The 23,180-nt window shown below is 41.6% G+C and overlaps 2 protein-coding genes across 3 annotated transcripts in view; both read right to left on the bottom strand.

Moving 5' to 3' along the window:
- The window catches only part of cog4 (component of oligomeric golgi complex 4), a 31,025-nt gene extending 23,770 nt beyond the window's left edge, over window positions 1–7,255 (bottom strand). The window contains exons 1-5 of the mRNA XM_084056899.1: window positions 7,037–7,255; window positions 5,202–5,284; window positions 4,637–4,751; window positions 3,772–3,946; window positions 2,131–2,324 (exon numbers count right to left, since the gene is read on the bottom strand). Of these exons, the coding sequence (XP_083913025.1) occupies window positions 2,131–2,324; window positions 3,772–3,946; window positions 4,637–4,751; window positions 5,202–5,284; window positions 7,037–7,186 (717 nt within the window). The 5' untranslated portion in view covers window positions 7,187–7,255. The remainder of the gene's footprint in view (window positions 1–2,130; window positions 2,325–3,771; window positions 3,947–4,636; window positions 4,752–5,201; window positions 5,285–7,036) is intronic.
- A 1,510-nt stretch (window positions 7,256–8,765) lies between these two features.
- Window positions 8,766–20,254, bottom strand: cgref1 (cell growth regulator with EF-hand domain 1). 2 transcript variants are annotated; one of them, XM_084056641.1, is made up of 7 exons: window positions 20,140–20,254; window positions 18,089–18,209; window positions 17,849–17,923; window positions 15,915–15,988; window positions 14,759–14,883; window positions 12,658–12,759; window positions 8,766–10,391 (listed from the first exon to the last, which is right to left on the bottom strand). In XM_084056641.1, exons 1-7 carry the CDS (start codon window positions 20,216–20,218, stop codon window positions 10,200–10,202), a joined length of 768 nt encoding a protein of 255 aa, XP_083912767.1. In that variant the 5' UTR covers window positions 20,219–20,254; the 3' UTR covers window positions 8,766–10,199. The 2 variants fall into 2 exon arrangements, with proteins under 2 accessions (XP_083912767.1, XP_083912768.1); XM_084056642.1 differs by having other exon boundaries at window positions 12,658–12,729.
- Window positions 20,255–23,180: the final 2,926 nt, after the last annotated feature.

Here is a 23,180-nt window from a genome sequence, read left to right as displayed (position 1 = left end):
TTCAAACTTTATGTTTATTTAAACACTGTTTATTGGAACCGAGCTGAAATGTTTGTTTGTTTGTCACCTGTCTTTCCTCTGCAGTACTGGCACCCCTCTGAATGAGACCTGGAACTGCCGAAACGGAGCAGGGCCAGTCCATTTGGTTAAGGGGGGGGGGGACGTGCCAAGTACGGTAGAGAAGGGGTGTGTGTATATGTGTTTAGCAGTGTGCTTGTTGTTGTAGTATTTGTGATTATATGGCCGCCTAAAAATGGGATTCATTGGTGTTGTACAACATTTATTTAAAGTTTAGATTATTCCAGGGGAATGTCTGTAAAAGTTAATTGATAGCTAATTGGAGTCTTTACTTGTGGTAGGATCCACTCCCTATTTAAGGGAGGCTGCAAGGGACAGACAGCCAGAATACTTGGCCAGGCAAAGCGCTAACAGCCTTGAGACAGAGCTGCCAGGGCCCTTAGTTAAGGGATGGCCTTTTTGTGCAGTCACTGTATGGTTTGTTGTCTTTTAGTTGTGCTTTAAGACTTTCCATTTTTTGTAAGTCTATTATTTTTCCAAGCCTTAGTTATTTCTATTTAAAAGGCCTTCACTGCACCTGCAGCATTGTGGACTGTTTCCCAGAGGTGTGAGAAAAATAAAACTCAACAATCTGCAAACTCTGAACATTTTTGGTGCCTTGGCGCTTGGTCAACCTTTACAACTATGATATGCTAACTGAACGGGTCTTCTCTTCTATGACTTAACCACTCGAGCCCTACAGTAACTCCTTTGTCGTATGCCGAAGAACAATAACAGATCTACAAGCTGGAGTGGATTTTCCACATTCCAGTTCCAAAAATGCCCTTCCCAAAGAAAAGGTAATTCTCATGTCCAGCTATTCAAATTGGCAAGTCTCACCACAAGTTAAAGCTGCAATGCTTTATTTCTGACCAACCTGTGTGGCAGAGAATGTTAATATGATATAAAACTATAATATCTCTGCTGTCGGGCAGAAACCAGCTATGTCCAAAATAAAAAAAAATGTAAAACATGTTTTTAGAACAACACAATACTGCCTCTTCAAAGTTGGCATAGTGACTTTATACATTGTCAGACACTTGAATGTGTCCTTATATTATCATCACTTTACCCAAATACAGCTCAAGTGGAGTTAGGAGGTTTTTGACCATTAATGTGGAGATTTTTTCCCATCTGACTGCGTCATTCTAATCAATGATGGAAAAAACTTCCATCTCCAAAGTTGGAGTTAGATGGTTTGACCGACAGTTTGAGGATCCAATGGACTTAGGAGGTTTAGTCTTTTAAGTGCTTGTTAATACTTTTCATTGGTTAAATATTTGTAAAACCCACACTCAGACGTAAAGGGTGTTCAATAGCACTGATTTATTAACAAAAATAAAAAAGTAGAAAATAGAGATTCTGGATTCTACCCGATAGCGACGATATATAACTACAGTGGTATTGTAGTTGGTCTACCTATACTGGACTTCTATTGAGAAATGTACAGTATATCCTATGGTCAGGTACGACACCTACTGGTTGACAAGAGGTATTGCATGAAGATTTTCCTCTACCCAGATAGGTTATAGCTCAACAGTAGAAGTTTTCGCATTTGCACAAGGGGACACAGGTTCGAATCCCGGGTAGAAGGGAAGTCTGCACACCGTTTAAGCTTCCAGTGGAAGAGTTTTATTTATTGTTAGGCAACGTTTCGACCGTAACCGGTCTTCATCAGGTCTTGATACATTACATGGCAAGGCGTGTTTAAATACATGAGGCATCACATTTACATTACAATACATTTGTGATGGCGTCACCGCCCCCTTTTGCTCTTTCCTAGACCTACAAGCTCTCTATATCACTGTACTCAGCCTGAGCCTGTAGATTTGGTGGGTCGTTTTGTAGGTTAATTACTACCACAGCTGCCTTGATTGCAACTTTTCGCATATTCCGCAGCTTTCCGCATATTTTGCCCCCTCTTTTCCTGATGCACGTATTGTTGTCCAGCACCCGAATTAATTGTTTTTAGGATGTGCGTGCTTACCCCTCGTTCGAATCCCGGGTAGGACATAAACGTTACGGATTGCCGCTCTAAACCTCAAGACTTATTAACGTATTCAGTACACTGACCTGGCTGCAGAGGTATTTGCCAAAGCGGGCCAGGCCCTCTTGATGGAGGCCCAACAGAGGGAAGATCTTGAAGAATCTCTCCACTTGTGCCAGGTCCACAGCTGCCACGGCCTCATCCAGGCGCTCAGACACAATGATCTTCAGTTTCTGCTCCGCCTCTTGCAGCAGCGTCAGACTTGCATCCACAGCACTGCCTGTACAGAGGAAAGAGTTTTGAGTACTGTGGTGCCTGTGTTTAGTGATGTAAACATAGGCTTAAAGGACAACTTTAGTTTTTTACAACCAAGGCTTATATTTTAGATTGTAATTCAAGTAAATAAAATATGAGTGTACATTTTTTTAAATGTACTGCTTTCTATAGTTTTTGCAATTTTTGCGATCTTTTTTACAGTGGGCGGGGGCATTCTGTCCGGTGGCTAAATATGTATTTTTTTACACAATAACCCGGTGTTTTCTTTATTATTATTTACAGTAGCTCTTCTAGCCCCCAATAACTCACATCTGGCCATCAGACCACAGGACCTTTTTTATTGTGTAAAAAAGGCATATTTAGCCACTGGACAGAATGCCCCCGCCCACTGTAAAAAATATCACGAAAATTGCCAAAACTATAGAAAGCAGTAAATGAAAAAAAAATGACACTCATCTTTAATTTACTTTAATTACAAGCTAAAATATAAACCTTGGTTGTAAAAAACCAAAGTTGTCCTTTAAAGCCTTTAGCATAGGGCTGGGCAATACATTCATACTGTATAGTGTAAATCATTGGTTCTCAAAGTGGGGTCCGGGGACCTCCAGGGGTCCTGGGGGGGGGGGGGGGGTACCAGGAGGTCCCCTGCAAAATGTGTTAATATAGCGTCACAATCACTTTAACCCCTTCCAACCACTGGTTTATCCATATTTTATACTTTGGCTATTCAAAAATAGCAGATCTACAAGTTCATAGTGCCGCTATGAGCTTGTAGATCTGCATTTTTTTTTTTTATCTTGAAAATGTGTGCAAATCTTTACATCTGTTTTTAACACAAATCTTTGCTTCTGGGGGTCCCTGGCACAACATATTTTCAGGTGGGGTTCCGCGGCCAAATACATATCAATTTGGGGGTCCTTGACATGAAAAGGTTTGAGAACCACTGGTGTAAATATCTTACTATAAGACTAGATATCGTCTGGGATTTAGGATATCGTTATATGGCAAACGTGTTGTAAATGTTGTCTTTCCTAGTTTTAAACCCTAAAGCCTTATTTTACTGTATGCTTTCAATGCTTGTAAAAAAAACAACGTTGTGAGCTTGTAGATCATTTATGCAAAAATGTAAAAGAAAATGCTGAATATCGTCACAATACCATATAATCGTCTCGATATCAATATACAAGGTATTTGGTCAAAAATATCATGATATTTAATATTTTATCCATATCACGCAGCCGTACATTAACCACTTAAACCCCAGCGTGCGTATTGTGGGAAAAGCTTTCGGCACTTTTCGTTGTGAGCTTGTCGATCTGCAATTTTCAGCGAAAGCTTTCCCCACAATAACAGAAAACAGAACAGACACTAGAATAGAGACCTGAGGGGCTCCACTCAACCATATGGGGGTTTGCGTGGTTAACATTGACTGTGGGGGGGGGGGTTCTTACTCTCTTCTCCCTGACGGCTCAGCTCAATGACCGATTGGTCCAGAGAGAGGTAGCGATGGATGTGGGCGGCGGCCTGTTCGTAATCTTCGTTGCGCAACGCCGTCTGCACGCCGTCCGTACAGAACTTCAGGTCTAGGATGTCGTCGGCCCGCTGGATGACCTTATAAAGCCGCGTCTGCACATCAACGGTGAAGGAGAAACACACAGAACGTCATTGTGCAAATATGTAAGTATATACAGTGGTGGCAAAAGTACACAAATGTTATACTTAACTAAAAGTAGCAATACTCTGAAATACTCTGTTACAAGTAAAAGTCCGGAATTAAAAATGTACTTGAGTAAAAGTACAAAAGTATTGGTATCAAACTATACTTGTGGTACCAAAAGTAAAAGTACTAAAATGTTTGAAAATAGCCGATGTACAAGCTCACAACGCGTCACGATGCGACGCGTTGTGAGCTTGTAGATCGGCTATTTTCAAATAGCCTATACATAAAAAACAGGGCTAAAGTGACTAATGAATGTTTTATAATATAATAAAAATTGTAATAATAATACAAAGTAACTAGTAACTAAAGTTTTCAAATAATTGTAGAGGAGTAAAAGTACAATATTTGCCTCTGAGATGTAGTGGGGTAGAAGTAAAAGTATTAAATGGGAACTCCAGTAAAGTAAAAGTACCTAAAAATACAGTACTTGAGTGAATGTACTTAGTTACTTTACACCACAGTGTGTGTGTGTGTGTGTGTGTGTGTGTGTGTGTGTGTGTGTGTGTGTGTGTGTGTGTGTGTGTGTGTGTGTGTGTGTGGTGTGTGTGTGTGTGTGTGTGTGTGTGTGATGTGTAAAGTGCGTTGATGTGTTATACCTTTGCCAGGTCGAGCTGCCGTACTTTTCGGCTCACGTTCTCCGCCAGGCTGCAGGTGAACGTGATCATGCCTGCGAGCTGACTAGCATCTCCTTCAATCAACTGTAAGTTGGGCCTGAAGGAGCAAAGTGTTAATCAGTGGCTGCTGTGTCCCAAATCACTCACGACTACGTTCAAATGTATAGTGAGAATTAATCATTATACCTAACATCAGTGTCTCTCAATACTTTCTCAATACTTTCCATGCGAAGGACCTCCACACTTGATATGAATTTGGTCACGGACCCCCATATCAAAATAATTTATGCCAGACAGGGACACATATTTCCCTTCCACGTGAGGGAAGAATTGTGCTCTTTCAAAAGTATTCCAAATTCTTCAAAAACAAATTAAAATGTTCACTTGTATTGACACGCCCAAAATAGTTACACCAAGTTTAAATTGATTAAAAATCGGGCCAAATCGTCTGCATAATTGCTGATACCGATGTCAAATAATGGCCGATATATCAGCCAAACCGGTATATCGGTCTGTCTGGCTCTAATACAAACACTGTACAACTCACCCCATCCTCTGCAGTGCCAACATCTTGGTGTGAATGGATCCCTGCTGCCCCACCAGTTTGTCCAGCTCAGTCTCTGCCTCTTTCTGTCAGAACAAACACCATATGTACAGTACAGTGCAAACACAATAAATGACAATAGCTTTTGGGTAAATAATGCATTTGTATAGCACCTTTTATCCAAATCTCTTTAAAGTCTGTTACATTCATCACCCATTCACACACCAACGGTGGAGGCAACCATGCAAGGCACCAACCTGCTCATCAAGAGCAGGTTGTTAGGGGATCACTGTCTTGCTCAAGGACACTTAAGACATTAACCCATTTGGAGACAGGCACCAAACTGTGAATCTTTCCTGTTCCTTCACACAGAATGTTTTCAGATGGGATACGCAGACAATTACATTTGGGGGTCCTTGACATGAAAATGCTTGAGAACCACTGGTTTAAACAACATTTAGGAAGAAAGCCCAAATAAGCAACTACACTTTAGAAACAAGCACAAAAAAAACGCAACCCGCAGCTATCAATATTTACAAGTGACTTTTCTGAAAAACAAGCCCAAAGTCGCTACAATAAGCGGACGTGGAAACACTGACCCTTACCCATGTTATGGACAATCACTAATGCTCTTCATTTAGACGTTTATAGCTATCGAGTGCCCTTGTGGCTAGAGTGTCCGCCCTGAGACTGGGAAGTCGAAGTTCGATCCTGGGTCTTACCAAAGACTATAAAAATGGGACCTAATGCCTCCCTGCTTGGCACTCAGCATCAAAGGTTGGACTGGGGGGTAAGACCCTGTGACATACCAGTGTCATGACCAGGGGGTGTACTTGTACATCAAGCTGCCTCACGCTACAGAAACAGGAGATAGGCTCCTGCCCTATGGGCCACATGACTTCCCCTGGAGCATCAGGACCGAGGTGGAGGAGTGATTGTATGTTTTTCTGGGACAACCCCTTGGTAAAAACTGGAGCCACGTTGTGATGTCATAGTAAAGGTGATCGTGACCATCGGGTGCATCAGGACCCTCAAAACACCATCAAATGTGTTTGTTTTCTGCTTTTTTAAACTGTCCTTATTATCTGTGCTCCTTGGTTGGTTTTAAACATTTTTACAAACAGTTTTAAATGTACCACAGGTCAACAACTGGCCAAACCGGTTTAAATGCCCTGTTCCACTGTTCTGGCTATTCTCTACATGTTTTTTTTTACATGCACTTGCCTACTGAATTCCATTTTATGTTTAACATGAAAACACATCTCGTTATCAACGCCTATACCTATTAAAATAAAGGACGCTTCCAAATTTGAACACTGAATGCAAATAATCACCTGCACAGAATGTATTGACAGAAAGTATCTCATCATAACATGTCTCTATGGTGGATTTGAATGAAACAAAAACTTTGCAGATAGAAAGAGGATAAAATCCAAGCTTTCCGTACAGCTGCCATGTTGGTGAGTTTAACGTCGTTTAATACAATCAGAAATGACTTTTCTGTTTGGATGTATGGGCTGTGAAGGGTTGGTATTGCAACTCTAGATTCCAGATATAAACAATAGGATCTAATAAAAGTTGATTGCGTTTACATCGCACCCCGGTTGTCGCTTAAGTTGCCAAAAAGAACAAATCTAAGGCGACACACACCGTCATACTAAAGAAGAGTATGTGGCTTTATTGTGTTTATCTTCTGCCCGATATGTCGCCTGGTTTTCTTCCGCATTGTTGGCACCCATGACAATCATAGCTATGAATCATGAATGTACAACTATAAGGTGTTTTATCTAAATTGTGCTGTGTGCTGTGTTACACGTCATGACCCAGTATGTATTTACCTCCTGATCACAGAGCTGCTGGTAGACTCTCTCCAGGTCGTCCAGCTCTGTCAGAGCAGAGATGGTGTCCATGCTCACTGAGGAGGACACGGACCTCCTCACTGCTAGAGGACCACCATGGGGACCACCACCACCTCCGCTGTCACACATCTTCACCTGATCTTCACAACAACATCCAACCCTCCAACCACGTCAACACTGGCTTTACGACACACACTGAGGCGTTTGCGACACTGTCCGTGTGGGATTGCGCATGCGTCTTGCGGCAATACACTCCTAATCCGCTCACCCCCCCCCCCCCCCCCCCCCCGGCCCTTATTTTTAACTCTATGCCCCCGCCACATTATAATTAGTCAATGTAATACACCATGTAATACACCATAATTATTATTTAAGATATCGTGTATATATATATGTGTGTGTGTGTGTGTGTGTGTGTGTGTGTGTGTGTGTGTGTGTGTGTGTGTGTGTGTGTGTGTGTGTGTGTGTGTGTGTGTGTGAGAGAGAGAGAGAGAGAGAGAGAGAGAGAGAGAGAGAGAGAGAGAGAGAGAGATTCAAGTGAGATTAAGTGTGTAATGTTTGAATACAGCCAGACAGTCTATAAAAATGTTCATGAAATATCAAAATCAAGAAAACTGAAATGTTTGTTTGATATAGAACACCAAGTATGTGGTCATTTGTATCATAACGTGGCCTATGTGGGGTAGTACAGTGTATTGACATAACGTAGTAATGACAATAGCCATTATGTTTTTACATTAAAGGTGCTATAAGTGATATTTTCTTGTTAAAATAAGTGTTAAATAGCTCTATATTCCCATAGCAACAAGTGCAATTGGAAGTGATGACATAAAGAAATGAGCAGACACAGTTGGAAGTGGAACACAAGCTGGTCATTTGATCTTTGTGGCGTTTGGATGCATTGTGTAACCTGCCTTAAAAATGTATTTTCTGTTTACTAAAGAGCTGGAGAGACAGGGAGACCCATTACTGAACAAACACTCTGTATAGCAATCATTACTATCAGAATATAGAGCTTTAACATTTTAATAAAAAACTTTTTGTGTCAACCAAAACATATCACATAGCAAATTGTTTTCATGAAAGCTTGGTCTGGTACAGTATGGTATGGTATGGATACAATACCACGTCATGTTCAGAGGGCTACACACAGAGTGACACAGAGATTAAGGTAGTGTAGAGTTCGAGAGGGGTCATAACGGTACCCGGTCACGTGAACCCACACCCCACCACACATAAAATGATATCAAATGCATGGTTAGAATGGACCATCTGTAAAGACCCTCGAGAATGTGCAAGTGAACTGGAGTGAACCTTATGGCTGCAACAGAAATGTGTGTGTGTGTGTGTGTGTGTGTGTGTGTGTGTGTGTGTGTGTGTGTGTGTGTGTGTGTGTGTGTGTGTGTGTGTGATGGCTGGGCAACATATTGATATTGTATCGATATGATATGGTACTAGAAATAAGTGTTGTCTTTTCCTGGTTTTAATCCCCCAAAAATGTCAAAACATTGCTAAAATACCCAATTAACATGCTTACAACATTGTGAGCTTGTAAATAATCTACTTTCCCTTTTAATGTTTTTAATAAAAAATAACAATATTATAATCACAATACGATACTGTCACTGTATCAATATCGTGGAATTTGGTAAAAAAATATCATATTTAAAATTGTCCATATCGCCCAACCCTATTCTGTGTGTGTGTGTGTGTGTGTGTGTGTGTGTGTGTGTGTGTGTGTGTGTGTGTGTGTGTGTGTGTGTGTGTGTGTGTGTGTGTGTGTGTGTGAGATAAACCCCTGTAGATTCCAAAGTCAATGCAAGCATACAGTTTTTATAAGAGACCCATGATTCTGAAAACAGATGGCTGTCATAAGATAACGTACAAGCTTAAAGTGCCATCTAGTGGTGAGGAAGAATTCATTTTTCATCTCATCAAAGTGCAAATAACAGTTGGTGACAAATGACTGTAGAAGAAAACCGAGCTTAAACATAAATATATTAAACGTCATGGTGTCTTTTTAATTTACCTATCATCCACCTAGTGCATTGGTTCTCAAAGCGGGGTCTGGTCCGGGGGGGGGGGTTCAGGGGGGTCCCCAGCAAAAGTAGTTAACATAGAATCACAATAATTGTAAGCACTTCATCCATTTATACGTTGGCTATTCAAAAATAGCAGATCTACAGGCTTGTACATCTGCTATTTTTGAAGATTATCGAAAATGTTTGGACATTTTTGAATAACTTACATTTTTTTCAACATAAATCTTCTCCTCTGGGGGTCCCTGGCACAAAACCTTTTCAGATGGGAGTCCTTGACGTGAAAAAGTTTGAGCCACTGACCTAGTGCACCTGTCAACCATACTGATGAGGTACGTGATGATTAGAACATCGGTAGCGGAAACTGTGCAGCTGATGTTTCCCCATTTTGGGAACCGGCATCTCTACTTTGGCCATGTCATTGTGGGTGAAAACTTTTTCTTTTTTTTAATTGACTAGAGCGTCTTTTTTTTTGTCTTCACTTTCTGACAAAATATTGGTCAAATAGTCAGTATTCAGTGGTCTAAGATTCTACAAAATCGGTATTGCCATCGGACCGAAACATTTGGCATCGGTCAGACTCTAATGATGATGTCACTTCAGGAGGTCGATGACGTTGACCAACTAGACTAGGGGTCTTCAGGGTTTTTAAGGCCAAGGACCCCTTAACTGAGAGAGAGATGAAGCAGGGACCCCCCACTACACAGTGTATAAAATTGTGTTGCAGATTCAACTTTTTCATACAGCTTCATAGACTAGCGTTGTGGTCTGCTCTTTTTTCCTCCCCTACTACACCAAACCTCTTTGCCGGCTAATGTTCGCCTCAGAATAGGGATGCTAGGGTTCAAGTGGTTGTAATTAATTTAGATTTGGTGGCCCCCATGCAGTAACTATAGGGGTCCCGGCGGACCCCCTGTTGAAGACCCTTGAACTAGACCAACCACACCACTTCCACAGCCATGACTCAGTCAGTCAGTCAGTGTGTGTGTGTGTGTGTGTGTGTGTGTGTGTGTGTGTGTGTGTGTGTGTGTGTGTGTGTGTGTGTGTGTGTGTGTGTGTGTGTGTGTGTGTGTGTGTGTGTGTGTGTGTGTGTGTGCACGCGCTCATATGTCATCATGTCTCTGTTCTACTACAGGTGCTTCTGGGTCTTGTAGTCCATTCTGCTCCTCTTCCTGTATATGTACTTCCTGTAGGGCTGGCTTTCCCTCTTCCTGTTGAAGCAGATCTATTCCCTCCGCTTTCTTCACCTCTTCTTCTTGGGGTTCCTTCTCTCCTGTCTTGTCCTGCGCCGTCTCCTGTGTTGAAGCAAAGAAACGTTTCCTGTTAACTGAAGCTGATGCTGAAATAGGCTGTGTCTATCTATGTATAGCGGAAATAGCAGATCTGCAATTTTTTACTATTTGTCGCAAGGTATTAGGGCTTTAACTGTATATGATCTGTAAATACATTGATGAGGAATAAAGGGAGAGAAAATATCTTAGAAGGAGAGAGAAATAGACAAAGTGTGTTTCTGGACCAGTCATCATTTCCTTAGTGTTGCCAGCCTTAGATAATTCTTGTGTGTTTGATTTGCCTATAGGACTGCTTCTGTCTGCCTGTCTTCACTTGTTCCTCTCGACACCAAATGCCTCGGCTCTGTCATCTTTGCCCACAAAATCTGCTATCAAGCTAAGAGAGCACATCTCACCGGTCCTTGTCTCCTTGGCTCCCAGTGAAGCACAGTGACTTTTAAGATCATTTTGTTTGTGTTCAAAGCCTGTAACGGTCTTGTACCTCCCTATATTGTTGAACTCTTAGACCAATCATCCCAGCATCAGGTCACTCGGATCTGACAGTCAGTTGTATATGAAGACTCCACGGTCTAGCACAGTAAGGACGGGCGACCGTGCCTTTGCTGTGTTGATACCGAAGTTGTGGAACAAACTCCCTTTGAGGATCAAAGCAGCCCCCATCCTAGGAACTTTGAAAAACGCACCTACCTTTTCACTGTAGAGTGAAAGACTCCTAGGTTCACGTGTTCTTTTGTGTGTGTGTGTGTGTGTGTGTGTGTGTGTGTGTGTGTGTGTGTGTGTGTGTGTGTGTGTGTGTGTGTGTGTGTGTGTGTGTGTGTGTGTGTGTGTGTGTGTGTGTGTGTACTAAACTAAACATTGCTGTTTAGTTTCTACTCCCTCCTGTTGTGACTGACTGACAGTGTGACAGAGTTCTTGTTGTCCTAGTCTAGTCTTCTTTGTCTTGTCCTATTTCTTTTTTCATCTTGTCTCTTTCTTTGGACTAGCGTAATAAGCGTAATAAGTGGATGGGGGGGGGGGGGGGGGGGCACTACAAATCCTGAAACTATGAACCTATAATATTATGCTTATCCTCCGCACCTCTGCATGCCTGGCTGACATCTAACAGTGTCAATGTCTTCCCACCACCTCAAGTTCAAAAGAGAGTGAGCTTCCCTTCTTCCCAGGAAGGTCTTCCTATTTATACCAACAACACCCAACGACAGATAGCGAGAGAGGGAGAGAGGGAGTATATCGGACAGAGAGGGAGAGAGAGCCAGAGAGAGCCAGAGACACAGTGAGAGAGATGCCAGTTCAAGCCCATGTGAGCACACCTTTCTAGTTTAACTTGTCTATTTGCACCGACAACACCCTGGTGACTTCTGTTCCAAAATACCAAGAACCTGCTGGGAGTGGTCCTGGACGGTCAGCTGTCCTTCAAGACACACATCGGACTGATCACTCCATGCTGCAGTTTTACACTGTACAACATTTGGCTCAGACCCTTCCTCACCAAGAAGTCTGTCCAGCTCCTTTATCCAGGCCTGATCTCATCTCATCTCATCTCCCTCCTTGCTGGTCTGCCGCCATGCTCACTCGAACCCTTACAACTGATCCAGAATGCCACAGCAAGCCTGGTCTTTAGCCTCCATATCTTTCCACATCTCCCCTCTTCTGTGTTCCCTTCACTGGCTTCCGGTTGCTGCCCGCATCCAATTTAAAACACTGGTGATGACCTATAAGACATGGCATCCTCTCACCTCACACTTAGATCAGCAAAATGTAGCTCTCCAAAAAAGTAGCTGAATGCCCCTGAGAGCCGACACCGACAGAATGCTACTATGGTGCTAAAAATAGCCCATGGCTTGATGTCTTTTTCAGCAACAAGCCCGCTGCTATCTGACGGTGGCGGGCTTTCGACGCTTCCCTACAACTTGCGACCAAACCCGACAGTGTACCCACCGCCCATTTAACAGCAGATTTTCGGCAACAGACGCTTTCGAACACACAGCTACCTTTAAACACAGGAGGTCTGTCCCTCCATTCTGACACCCTGGCCATCGCTCCGAGCCTCCTAGACTCTTTTCCCTCCTGGCTCCCAAGCTGTGGAATGACCTCCCCCCTCAGTCAGGACCGCAGACTCACTCCCCATTTTCCACCGCAGTCTGAAATCTCCCCACTTGTGTCGTGTGTTGTGTGTGTGTGTGTGTGTGTGTGTGTGTGTGTGTGTGTGTGTGTGTGTGTGTGTGTGTGTGTGTGTGTGTGTGTGTGTGTGTGTGTGTGTCGTGTGTACCTGTGTGAGAGGTAGAGGAGGTGATAACAGCTCAGAAGGTGCTAGCAGACCATCCTGGTTTAAGTCTTGAGTCTGAAGAAAGAAATCCACCATGATGACCACCTGAGACACACACACACACACACACACACACCCACACACACACACACACACACACACACACACACACACACACACACACACACACACACACACACACACACACACACACACACACACACACACACACACACATTCATTCATTCATTAACAACTTGAACCCTAGCATCCCTTTTCTGGGAGGAAACATAAGCAGAATTTGGCTGATCTACAAGCTTGAACATCGGCCAAGTACAAGTATTAGTTTACTAAGGTGTAAGTGGTTAATAGCTGTTGCAAAAAAAAGCCATGTCGTCCTGGACTTCAATGGGATATTCTAGAGCCGATGAAACTTTGATCTGCATACTCATATGTCATATCCTAAAAAGTGAACATAAAGTGCCTGCATGCGTTGAACGGGTTGAGAGTGAAAGTGTCCCTCTTGATTAAACTGCAGAGATTCTGAACTGCATTTATATACATCATTCTGAATGTATATTCTGTATGATATATATTTATATCATAGTTTGATCACTGTATGATATATATACTGTATATCATACAGTGATCAATGCTACTGAAGCAACACATTAAATAATGGGTTGATCTTTACTTATACAATCGTGCTGTTTGTTGTGCATTCTAGTGGGCTAGAATGCATGTCAAACAGCTCATACAGCAGAGAAATACAGCAGCATCTATACAACATGACTGCTGGAGGAACAGGCAGGAATGTGAGGAACTGGCTGTCAGTCGGACAGTCCAGCCTGCTTGATTCCTCCAGACTGGCATCTAATGCACGAGTGGAGGATTTGTTTTGCTTTATATACTTGTTGTAGGTAAGGTTTAAATAAAGTAGGCCTGTTATCTGAGTGTTGTTATGTTGTAGGTATGGCAGTGTTGTGTTCTACCGTGGTACGCTGTATGGCCTGCAGATTCTTTTAGTCGCCACCGTATACATCCAAAAACAGTTCGAAACGGTGTATCTGATACGTTGATGCGCATCTGATACGCTGCACCCAGGAGTGGCTGGGCTGGGGGGTGCAGCAATACAAACAGCAAGAATGTGGTCTGACTAGTCTAACTCTGAGTTGATGGCTTATCATGTGTGTGGCTTTTGTTCTTGAGGTGATAATTAATGGCTGCTGGCGACGGAATTCACACATTAACTCAACGACCTGCCATTCACTTCATTGAACGTAGGTCACTGAATTGAGTACTTCATTAGTATTCAAATTGCGCGATATAGCACAGCAAAATCTTCAATCTCCAATACAGTTTGTGTCTTCAATGCCAAGTTAATACTATTTTGTAATAGATACAGGAATGCTCGCTGTTAACACTGCTATTATATCTGATAAGCCTAACCAGCATTTATCTATAACAATCCTTGCACTCTTCCATGGTAATAATCCATGCTTTGCATTGAAAATGCATCTAGGCTAGAAGCAGCTCCGAAGTGGTTGAGTTACAGGGTCATTAACATTAGAAACAGTAGACAATCAGTACAAAGCATATTGTAATTGTACTCAGTGTTACTGTGAAACTGGGCCTGAGTGGGCCTGGCCGAGTTAGTCCAGGACCGAAACGCGCGCGTAGCGCGGGCAATTTTTTTTTACATTAATTAATTATATACGCACGCGCGTGCCGTGCGTGTGGGAGTAACTAGGGAGGGAATAGTTATAGTATACCCTCCAAAAAAATCTAGAACACACCACGGATATGTTATGTATGAAAAAAAGTGACTGTCCCACTCGGCAGTTATTGATTGGATTTAACGTTAATTTGGAATGCACAATGACTTTGATGTGAGGTGGTGCGCTGATTAGGGACAGACTGAATGAGCGCGGGGGTAAACAAAAAACATTGCTTATGTGTACCCTCAAAGTCTGCCCCCCCCCCCCACTCAAAAACAAAGTTAGGCGCTGCTGACACACACACACACAAACACACACACACACACACACACACACACACACACACACACACACACACACACACACACACACACTGTTTTCCTCACCGGGTCATTGGCTCGCGCTCCAGGTGCATCGCGGGAGTTGAAGTCCGAAAGCAGTTGCATCATCTCCAGTCCGTCCATGTGACCACTGCGGTCGAAATCATACAGGCCAAACAGGAAGAACACCTCTGAGAGCACACAGGAAGAGATTGATGTATTATTCATAATATTAATAGCATGTATAACAATGTTATTCAAATAAATAACCAGTAGATACTAAGCTGTATTATTGTACATGTATACTGCATTGTTTCTTTTTTTTCTTCTTTTTTATCTCCATCCTACTGGTGGAGATTCTATTTTCAGTTGTGTCTGTGTGTGTATGTGTGCAGTCTGTGTGTCTGTCCAGCACCCGCAACTACTCTCACAAACTACTAGGCCGATCAGCGTCATATTTCTTGAGCACGCTGTCAGCAGGCTAAGGGCCTGTTTCAAATCGGTCTATGTTATTTTTTAAATTTAATTTAAAGATATTCTTGGGTCTTTTTAGTCAGTGAGAGAGAGACATGAAACAGGGAGAGAGAGTGTGATATGCAGCAAACGGTCCACATGGGAGTAGAGCCGAGGACTCATCAGGCATCAGACCCTATGTAGCATGGCAGAAATAAGCCTGGGTGCAAGCTGTCCATCTATAGGCTCCAAACTGTGGAGTACCACATCCCCAAACCTGCATCCTGGTTAACAATCTATGCATGTAAAACATACATTTTTCATAAATCTCTTAGTTACACCAACACTGTTCTTTTGAAGTACAGTTGTTCATATTGGTGACATTTATACAGAATACAGATTATAATAAAGCTTTTTTTTTTTATAAAGCTTTATTTGTTGGAGTCTCCAGCCATGCCGGCTGGCTGACAGTATATTAAAACAGTGTTTCTCTCAACTGGTGGGTCAAAGCCCATAAAACTGTCACTGAGAGAGCTGCTATGGATTATTGTCTCGGTAGAAACTACAAAAAAAACTAAATTGAATTGAATTGAATTGAATTGAATTGAATTGAATTGAATTGAATTGAATTGAATTGAATTGAATTGAATTGAATTGAATTGAATTGAATTGAATTGAATTGAATTGAACTGTTTGCTTTGCTCCAGTAGGGGGAACTGTTAGCTTGTTTCAATCAACGGAGCTGCACAGCTTGAAGTTCAATGTTTACCTTGCTCCCAGGTGCTGATATCTGGACCTCCTGCAGTGTCCTTCAGCTTGGCTTGGATGTAACTCTGTAGCAGCCTGCCACACACGCACGCACGCACGCACGCGCGCGCGCGCGCGCACACACACACACACACACACACACACACACACACACACACACACAATGCACTTCAATATACTAACATTCATCTGCTTCATCAATAGACCATGACAAGGTATTCTAAAGACAATGTGAACACCATTACATCTTGACTGTTTCCAAGCTACAAAGGATTTCTTTGATGGATTTGGCAGTAGGTTTCCAACGTTTTTTTTTTTTTTTTTCAATTCACACGGTCTGTGATTAACATAAACCTAGAGTTTCATGTTTTGTTCTACAATATTACATTGGTTATCTCAATTTCTATTTAAATACTGATCAAGATAAGTGGAAATGGATAGGTGATATCAGTAGGTGGAAATATCATCTGGCTATGCAAGAGTACTATGCAGTACTATGGTAAAGAAGTTCTGCCTATATGATGCAAGGGATAATGCATGGGGAGGTAGAAATTTAAAGCCCTTCAGGGCGATTAACCACCTCGGCTGCGCCTCGGTGGTTAATCGCCCTGTCGGGCTTTAAATTTCAATAATGACTACCTCCCCATGCATTATCCCGCTTATTACACGGCTACTTAATAAATACATAAATACATTTACCCAAAAGTAACAACAAAACGAAGTATTTCCTTGCTTACGGCAATGAAAGTATTCCATAAGTATTGGGCTGGGCGGACAAGTTCGCCTCGCAAAAACAAATGACGAAATGGAAAAAAACTCGCCCCAAAACACACTCGCCCCCCATTCTATTTACTGCCGATTTGCCTGTAATACCGCCGGATTTGCCCCGGGGCGACTGTGTTTTGGGGCGAGCGTTTTGGTATTCCCCCGTTGTTGTGCCACGATAAACAAGGAAGCGCAGCGGATCAAATAGAATGACTTCTCGGTTATTGCATCGTCTATGTCTCACTTCAAATGTTTTCAAAAACATTCTTGAGAGCAACGTTTAGTTGTAAATGACATTGTTTGTTTGTTTACATGGCTGTCATGTTGGATAAAGCATATAACCAAGCAGCACAGGTTGACATGAGCAGGTGTTCTGAGTCTCTGATTACACAGCGGTCCGTTATAGAGCTCATCGGTCATTATCCAGAAATAATGACCGATGACTGACCAATCAGAATCGAGCATTCAACCAAGCCGTGTAATAAAGGCAAATAATATATGGGAAGTCATAGTCATGGCATTAAACATAATGTCACTATTCCATTCATCCTCTTGACAGTGATGTGAAGGAGGGTATTATTACTGTGCACTACATGGTACAGTAGGTCTGCCCTTGTACTCCTGTTAATTCTAGCCATTCCATATGTTTTGTGATTTGAAGGCATTTTCAGTCCTTTCTAACCACTGTAATTCAACACAACAGGGAAAACATCTTCCTTTTCCCATAAGTTAGTGTTCAAGTGCTCATAATCTTATCAGGCCGGCAGCCACAGCCGCTAACACTTCCACTAACAAACACTACGTCGGTCAAAGTCCACCGTTAGCGCGTTTCTCATATATACCCAGTAAATTAGACCTGGAGTGGAAAATGGCCACTGCATAATAATGTTACATCCTGTACACAGGTGTTACCAATGATACTAATACTTATGTTCCATTTAGCGTAGCAGAGTCTTTCCAAGGATCAGAGCTAACACCTGTACAGCATTATAGATTACACAACTACACTATTTATACTATTTATGTCAATATGGTTGGCTGCCTGAAAAAGGTCCATTTACCCAGACATGAGCCGTGATGTTAATCTAAAACAAAGGTTAGCTTAATCACAATGACAAACATCGGTTAATAGAACTAATCAATTTATTCAATTATAACTCAGCCACTCACTTGCGGTCCTCCTCCGTAGAGCCAAAGGGATTGGCTAGCACTGTGGAAGAGGGCGGGGCATTAGCTGACTCATCCCTGCATGACAATAGAAGACATTTTAGTTGATAAAATGTAATTATTTAATTATTGATGATGGATCATGTAATATAAGTGTAATGTAATCTTAAAAAAAATCATGCATAAATAGCCAAAAGATCCAGCTCTGCTATTTTTGCTATTGTTTATGGATGGAGGGGGTACCTTTGTATCTCTGCTTCACCTGGAGCGGTGACATCTGGTACTCTGGCCGGCACACAGAACTGGATGAGCGTAGAGACACACAGGACACCAAGGAACAACCTGCTGGATGCTGATGTCACACCTACAAGAAGACATTCAATTCAACATTTGTATTGTTACAGATCTCATACAGTATATGAGTACACAAGAGTCAAATGCTTTGGTTTTGGTTGCTCAACATTGTACCAGCAATAACAACAATAACAAAGAGATCATTAAGAATAGCAACAACAATAGTAAGTAGAAGTTAAAGAAAAATAGCAACGTGTCGTGTACATACTTTCATTCATAGCACATTTTCACGTGCTTGAATCGGGTGCTGTGTACTGTGTGTTTACAGTATTATTAATTTATAGGTACCTATTAATTACTATGCACCTGTGTGTCTGGCCATGTGGGTAGAGAGTCTGCCCTGAGACTGGTAAGTCGGAGTTCAATCCCTGCCCGAGTCAGACCAAAGACTATAAAAATGGCACTCAAAGCCTCCCTTCTTGGCACTCAGGATCAGGGTTGGACTGGGGGTAAGTACTTGAGACATGTCATGTCCCAGGGGGTGTATTTGTACATCATGTGACATACTAGCATCATGTCCAGGGGGTGTACTTGTTCAGCATGTGACATACAGTAGCATCATGTCCAGGGGGTGTGCGTTCACATCAAGCTGCCTCACACTACACACTACAGAAACAGGAGATACAGTAGGCTCCTGACCCTATGGGCCTCATGGCTCGGGAACCATTGGTTCCCAAGGCTATTACACTAATGTTGCATAAGGTTGTACAAGAATATTGGTTTTACAGTACGAATCAATCCAAAAAGTCAAATATGATGTTATAATAATCATGCAAAAGGACATTGGAGTTATAATGTGTGTTTTCCGCATCAATTATGTGTGTGTGTGTGTGTGTGTGTGTGTGTGTGTGTGTGTGTGTGTGTGTGTGTGTGTGCGTGTGCGTGAGTGTGTGCGTGTGTGTGTGTGTGTGTGTGTGTGTGTGTGTGATTTGTAATTTTGGATTGAATGTTGAAGACAGAACTCAATAGATACGATACGGCTGACAGAATGCTTCCTCACCACAAACACTAATGATGATGCTAATGATGATGGCTCCCATAATTAATGCAAGGGCTTTATAACTATCATATATTAATGCATGCTAATGTTATTCAACTCTATTCAATTCTATTCCCAGTAGGCTAGCCTAGATAACACTGTTCAGATACAACTGTGTAAACCTCTCCATTTGGAAATGGTGAACCTGTTAAAAGTTGTTGTTATAATGTCGGTTAAATAGGAGATAATAGGAGATAATATACATTTTGAACATACATGCGATCATGTCAAATATGCTGTTCCTATACAACAACAGATCAGTCAATGTAGCAGCGTTACAGCGTAGTAGGGAGAGGCTTTCTAGGCTATATTTACAATAGTGTGTGAATGATAGCGTTATAACAGGGGTCTTCAACAGGGGGTCCAGGACGCCTAGGGGGTCCTCAGAATTACTACAGGGGGTCCACCAAATCTTTGTGTGAAATGATTTTTCTTTTACATTAACCACTTGAATCATCCCTTTTCTGAGGAGAACTTTAGCCAAAAATAGCAGATCTACACTGAGAGCTTGTAGATCTGCTATTTTTTGGCAAAGAGGCTATAGGTGTAGAGGGGAAAAAAGAGCAGACTAAGTAAAAAAAAAAAACTTAAATCTGAAACACAATTTTATACAATATAGAGTAGGGGGTCCCTGCTTCATCTCTCTCTCAGCTAGGGGGGTCCTTGGCCTGAAAACGTTGAAGACCCCTGCTATACAACAACAGATCAGTCAATGTAGCAGCGTTATTTACAGCGTAGTAGGGAGAGGCTTCGTAGGCTATATTTACAATAGTGTGTGAATGATAGCGTTATAAACCATTAAGAACTCAGATCAGTGCACAAATGCAACAAAACGGTTGCGTGTGTGTGCTGATCGCAGTGATCGCAGTTAAATGAACACCTTTAAGGGTGAATTTCCTACCTGTCGACAGCATCACTGATGTGATCAGAGCCAGACGCATTGTAGCACCGATCTGTGAGCTTTGAACATTTGGAGGCATAGCAGGACTTCTCCCCGCCTGCCCTGCACGCTCTGTCTGCTGTTACAACCACATCGGTGACCTATTGAATTCAGTGCCTCTCTCTCTCTCTCTCTCTCTCTCTCTCTCTCTCTCTCTCTCTCTCTCTCTCTCTCTCTCTCTCTCTCTCTCTCTCTCTCTCTCTCTCTCTCTCTCTCTCTCTCTCTCTCTCTCTCTCTCTCTCTCTCTCTCTCTCTCTCTCTCTCTCTCTCTCTCTCTCTCTCTCTCTCTCTCTCTCTCTCTCTCTCTCTCTCTCTCTCTCTCTCTCTCTCTCTCTCTCTCTCTCTCTCTCTGATCCTGTGTGTTTGCTTCTTCTTATCTGGTGGGAAAAGTAGCATAGCTACTCACTTTTTTTATTTTTCATTTTTTTTACTTAAGTAAAAGTATCAATACTGCAATGTAGAAATACTCTGTTACAAGTAAAAGTCCACAATTCAAAATGTAGTTGATTAAAAGTACAAAAGTATTGGCATCAAAGTGTAATTAAAGCCTTGGATATTTCACTTTCAAATAAAATAAACATTATAAAATGTATATATTTGTAAAAAATAAATGAAACAATCAGGGCCACAATGCGTCACGATGCAACATTGTGAGCTTGTAGATCTGCTAATTTCAAATGGCCGAAATGTATAATAGGGTTGAAGTGGTTAATGTATGTTTTGTAATAACAAACAAAATCTACAAAGTAACTAAAGTTTTCAAATAATTGTAGTGCAGTATAAAAAGTATAATATTTGCCTCTGAGATGTAATGGAGTAGAAGTAAAAGTACTGACAAATGGAAATATTCCAGTAAAGTAAAAAAGACCTCAAAATTGTACTTAAGTACAGTACTAGAGTAAATGTACTTAGTTACTTTCCACCACTGCTTCTTATCTCGACAGTACAGCGGGTCAAACAAGGCAACAGGTGGTGTTTGATTGTAATCAAATATGAACTGGTTCTCCTTAGATTTGATTGCGTCATAGGCTGTTCAGGGCAAAGACGTGATAAGAGAATAGTTTTCTTCTTCCAGACAGACAGTCTATGAAGAATACATCTACTGCAAAGTAACTGACTTCAATGGGTACAGGATAGCTGGGCTGTTGGCACTATGGACATCTGGGCACCTAGATGTCTCTATGCACAGCAGCCATATTGGACAGAAATTGGGCCCCTTCCTTGCTTCCTTCACAGGTGTTACCAATGATACTAATGAAGGATCTGTTCCATTTAGTGTAGCCCAGTGGTTCTCAAACGTTTTAATTTCAAGGACCCCCATAACTCTCAGAGTTACACCCCCTCAAGGAACCACTTGAGACCCACTAGTGTTTCTAGTGAGCCAACATGCACAATATCAGCCCCCTGCCCTGACTCTGTTTGACCAGAATGGAACAGAGCCTTCATTATAGTATCATTGCTAACACCTGTGAAGGAAGTAAGAAGAGGCCCAATTTCTCTCCAAAATGGCTGCCCAAAATGCACCAAAAATAATAATAATAATAATAATAATAATAATAAAAAAAAAAATATATATATATATATATATATATATATATATATATATATATATATATATATATATATATATATATATATATATATATATTAGAAAAATGGTCCTAAGTAAAGTAAAGTATGCATGATGTGAACATGTAAGGTACATCATTATCAGACTTAATTTTATCCTTCAACCTTCTTGTTTATGCCCCAAAATGACTGGATATACAGGTGTTGTTGCAATTTGTAGCAATTGGAGAAATATAAGACCTCAATTGTCGAATGTTTAATCATGTTCTAATCATGTAAACTTTACTTAACTTAAATAGACAATTTTACATCGAGGTGCCCAGATGTCTCTAGTGCCCACCTATCCTGTACCACTTTATAGCAGAACTGAACACAATGCTGAGGAAAAGTATCTCTGTATCTATATTTAATTTAAAAAGGGTTAGCCTAGGAAAAAAGGTCATTCTCGTCAGTTTGTTTTGTAATAATAAAATAGTAACTAAAGTTTTCAAATAATTGTAGTGCAGTAAAAGTATAATATTTGCCTCTAGGTGTTGTGGAGTAACCTCTGCATCACCAGTCTTTCCACCTCGGAGGAAAAGTTGTGGAGTAGAAGTAAAAGTACAAACAATTGGAAATACTCCAGTAAAGTAAAAAATACCTCAAAATAAGTACAGTACTTGAGTACATGTACATACTTTCCACCACTGATTATTATTAGCCGGCCCTGCCGGAGGAGCGACATCGGGCAGCAGCTATAACAACTCTGTCTGGAATGACAGAATTCGGCAGGTCACAAGTTTCGGTGCAACATATCCGGTGTGCTGCACTGCGCAACGGCACGCGCGCGCACTGGTGCCACGCGAACACCCACTGTTTTGGTGGGAGACAGATTCCACGTGGAACCCCCCCCCCCCCCCCTCCCCCTTTCTGTCTGTCTGTCTGTCTGTCTGTCTGTCTGTCTGTCTGTCTGTCTGCCTGCCTGCCTGCCTGCCTGTCCATTCTTCAGATAGGCTATTATTATTACCATGCCACGTCGTATTTTTGACTTTACTGGAGTATTTCCAATTTTCAGTACTTTTACTTCTACTCCACTACATCTCAGAGCCAGAGGCAAATGTTATACTTTTACTCCACTACAATTATTTGAAAACTTTTGTTACTAGTAGTTACTTTGTAGATTTGGATTATTAAAACACTTCAGCCCTATATACAATTTGGCCATTTGAAAATAGCATTTTTTTATACAATACATTTGAAAACTAGTGAAATGGGACATTCTGCATTAGTACTTTCTAGTTAAGTACATTTTTATTCCAATACTGTTATACTTTTGACTCAAGTGAATTGAATGCCGGACTTTTACTTGTAACAGAGTAGTCTTACATTGCAGTATTGATACTTTTACTTAAATAAAAAAGATGAGTACTTTTTCCACCACGTAAAACAAACAC

This window comes from Gymnoscopelus microlampas (genome assembly GCF_963454915.1).
Source record: "Gymnoscopelus microlampas genome assembly, chromosome: 1".
Classification (NCBI taxonomy): Eukaryota; Metazoa; Chordata; class Actinopteri; order Myctophiformes; family Myctophidae; genus Gymnoscopelus; species Gymnoscopelus microlampas.
Note: the sequence above shows the minus strand (reverse complement) of the source record. Positions and strands in the feature narration are given on the sequence as shown.

Excerpts from the sequence above, each read along its gene's own strand:
- cgref1 (XM_084056641.1), bottom strand. The coding sequence starts at position 20,218 with ATGCCTCCAAATGTTCAAAGCTCACAGATCGGTGCTACAATGCGTCTG. Across the intron at positions 18,210-20,139 it reads ATCAGTGATGCTGTCGACAG|GTGTGACATCAGCATCCAGC; the intron begins GTAGGAAATTCA and ends GTCTTCTTGTAG. Across the intron at positions 17,924-18,088 it reads GGTGAAGCAGAGATACAAAG|GGATGAGTCAGCTAATGCCC; the intron begins GTACCCCCTCCA and ends ATTGTCATGCAG.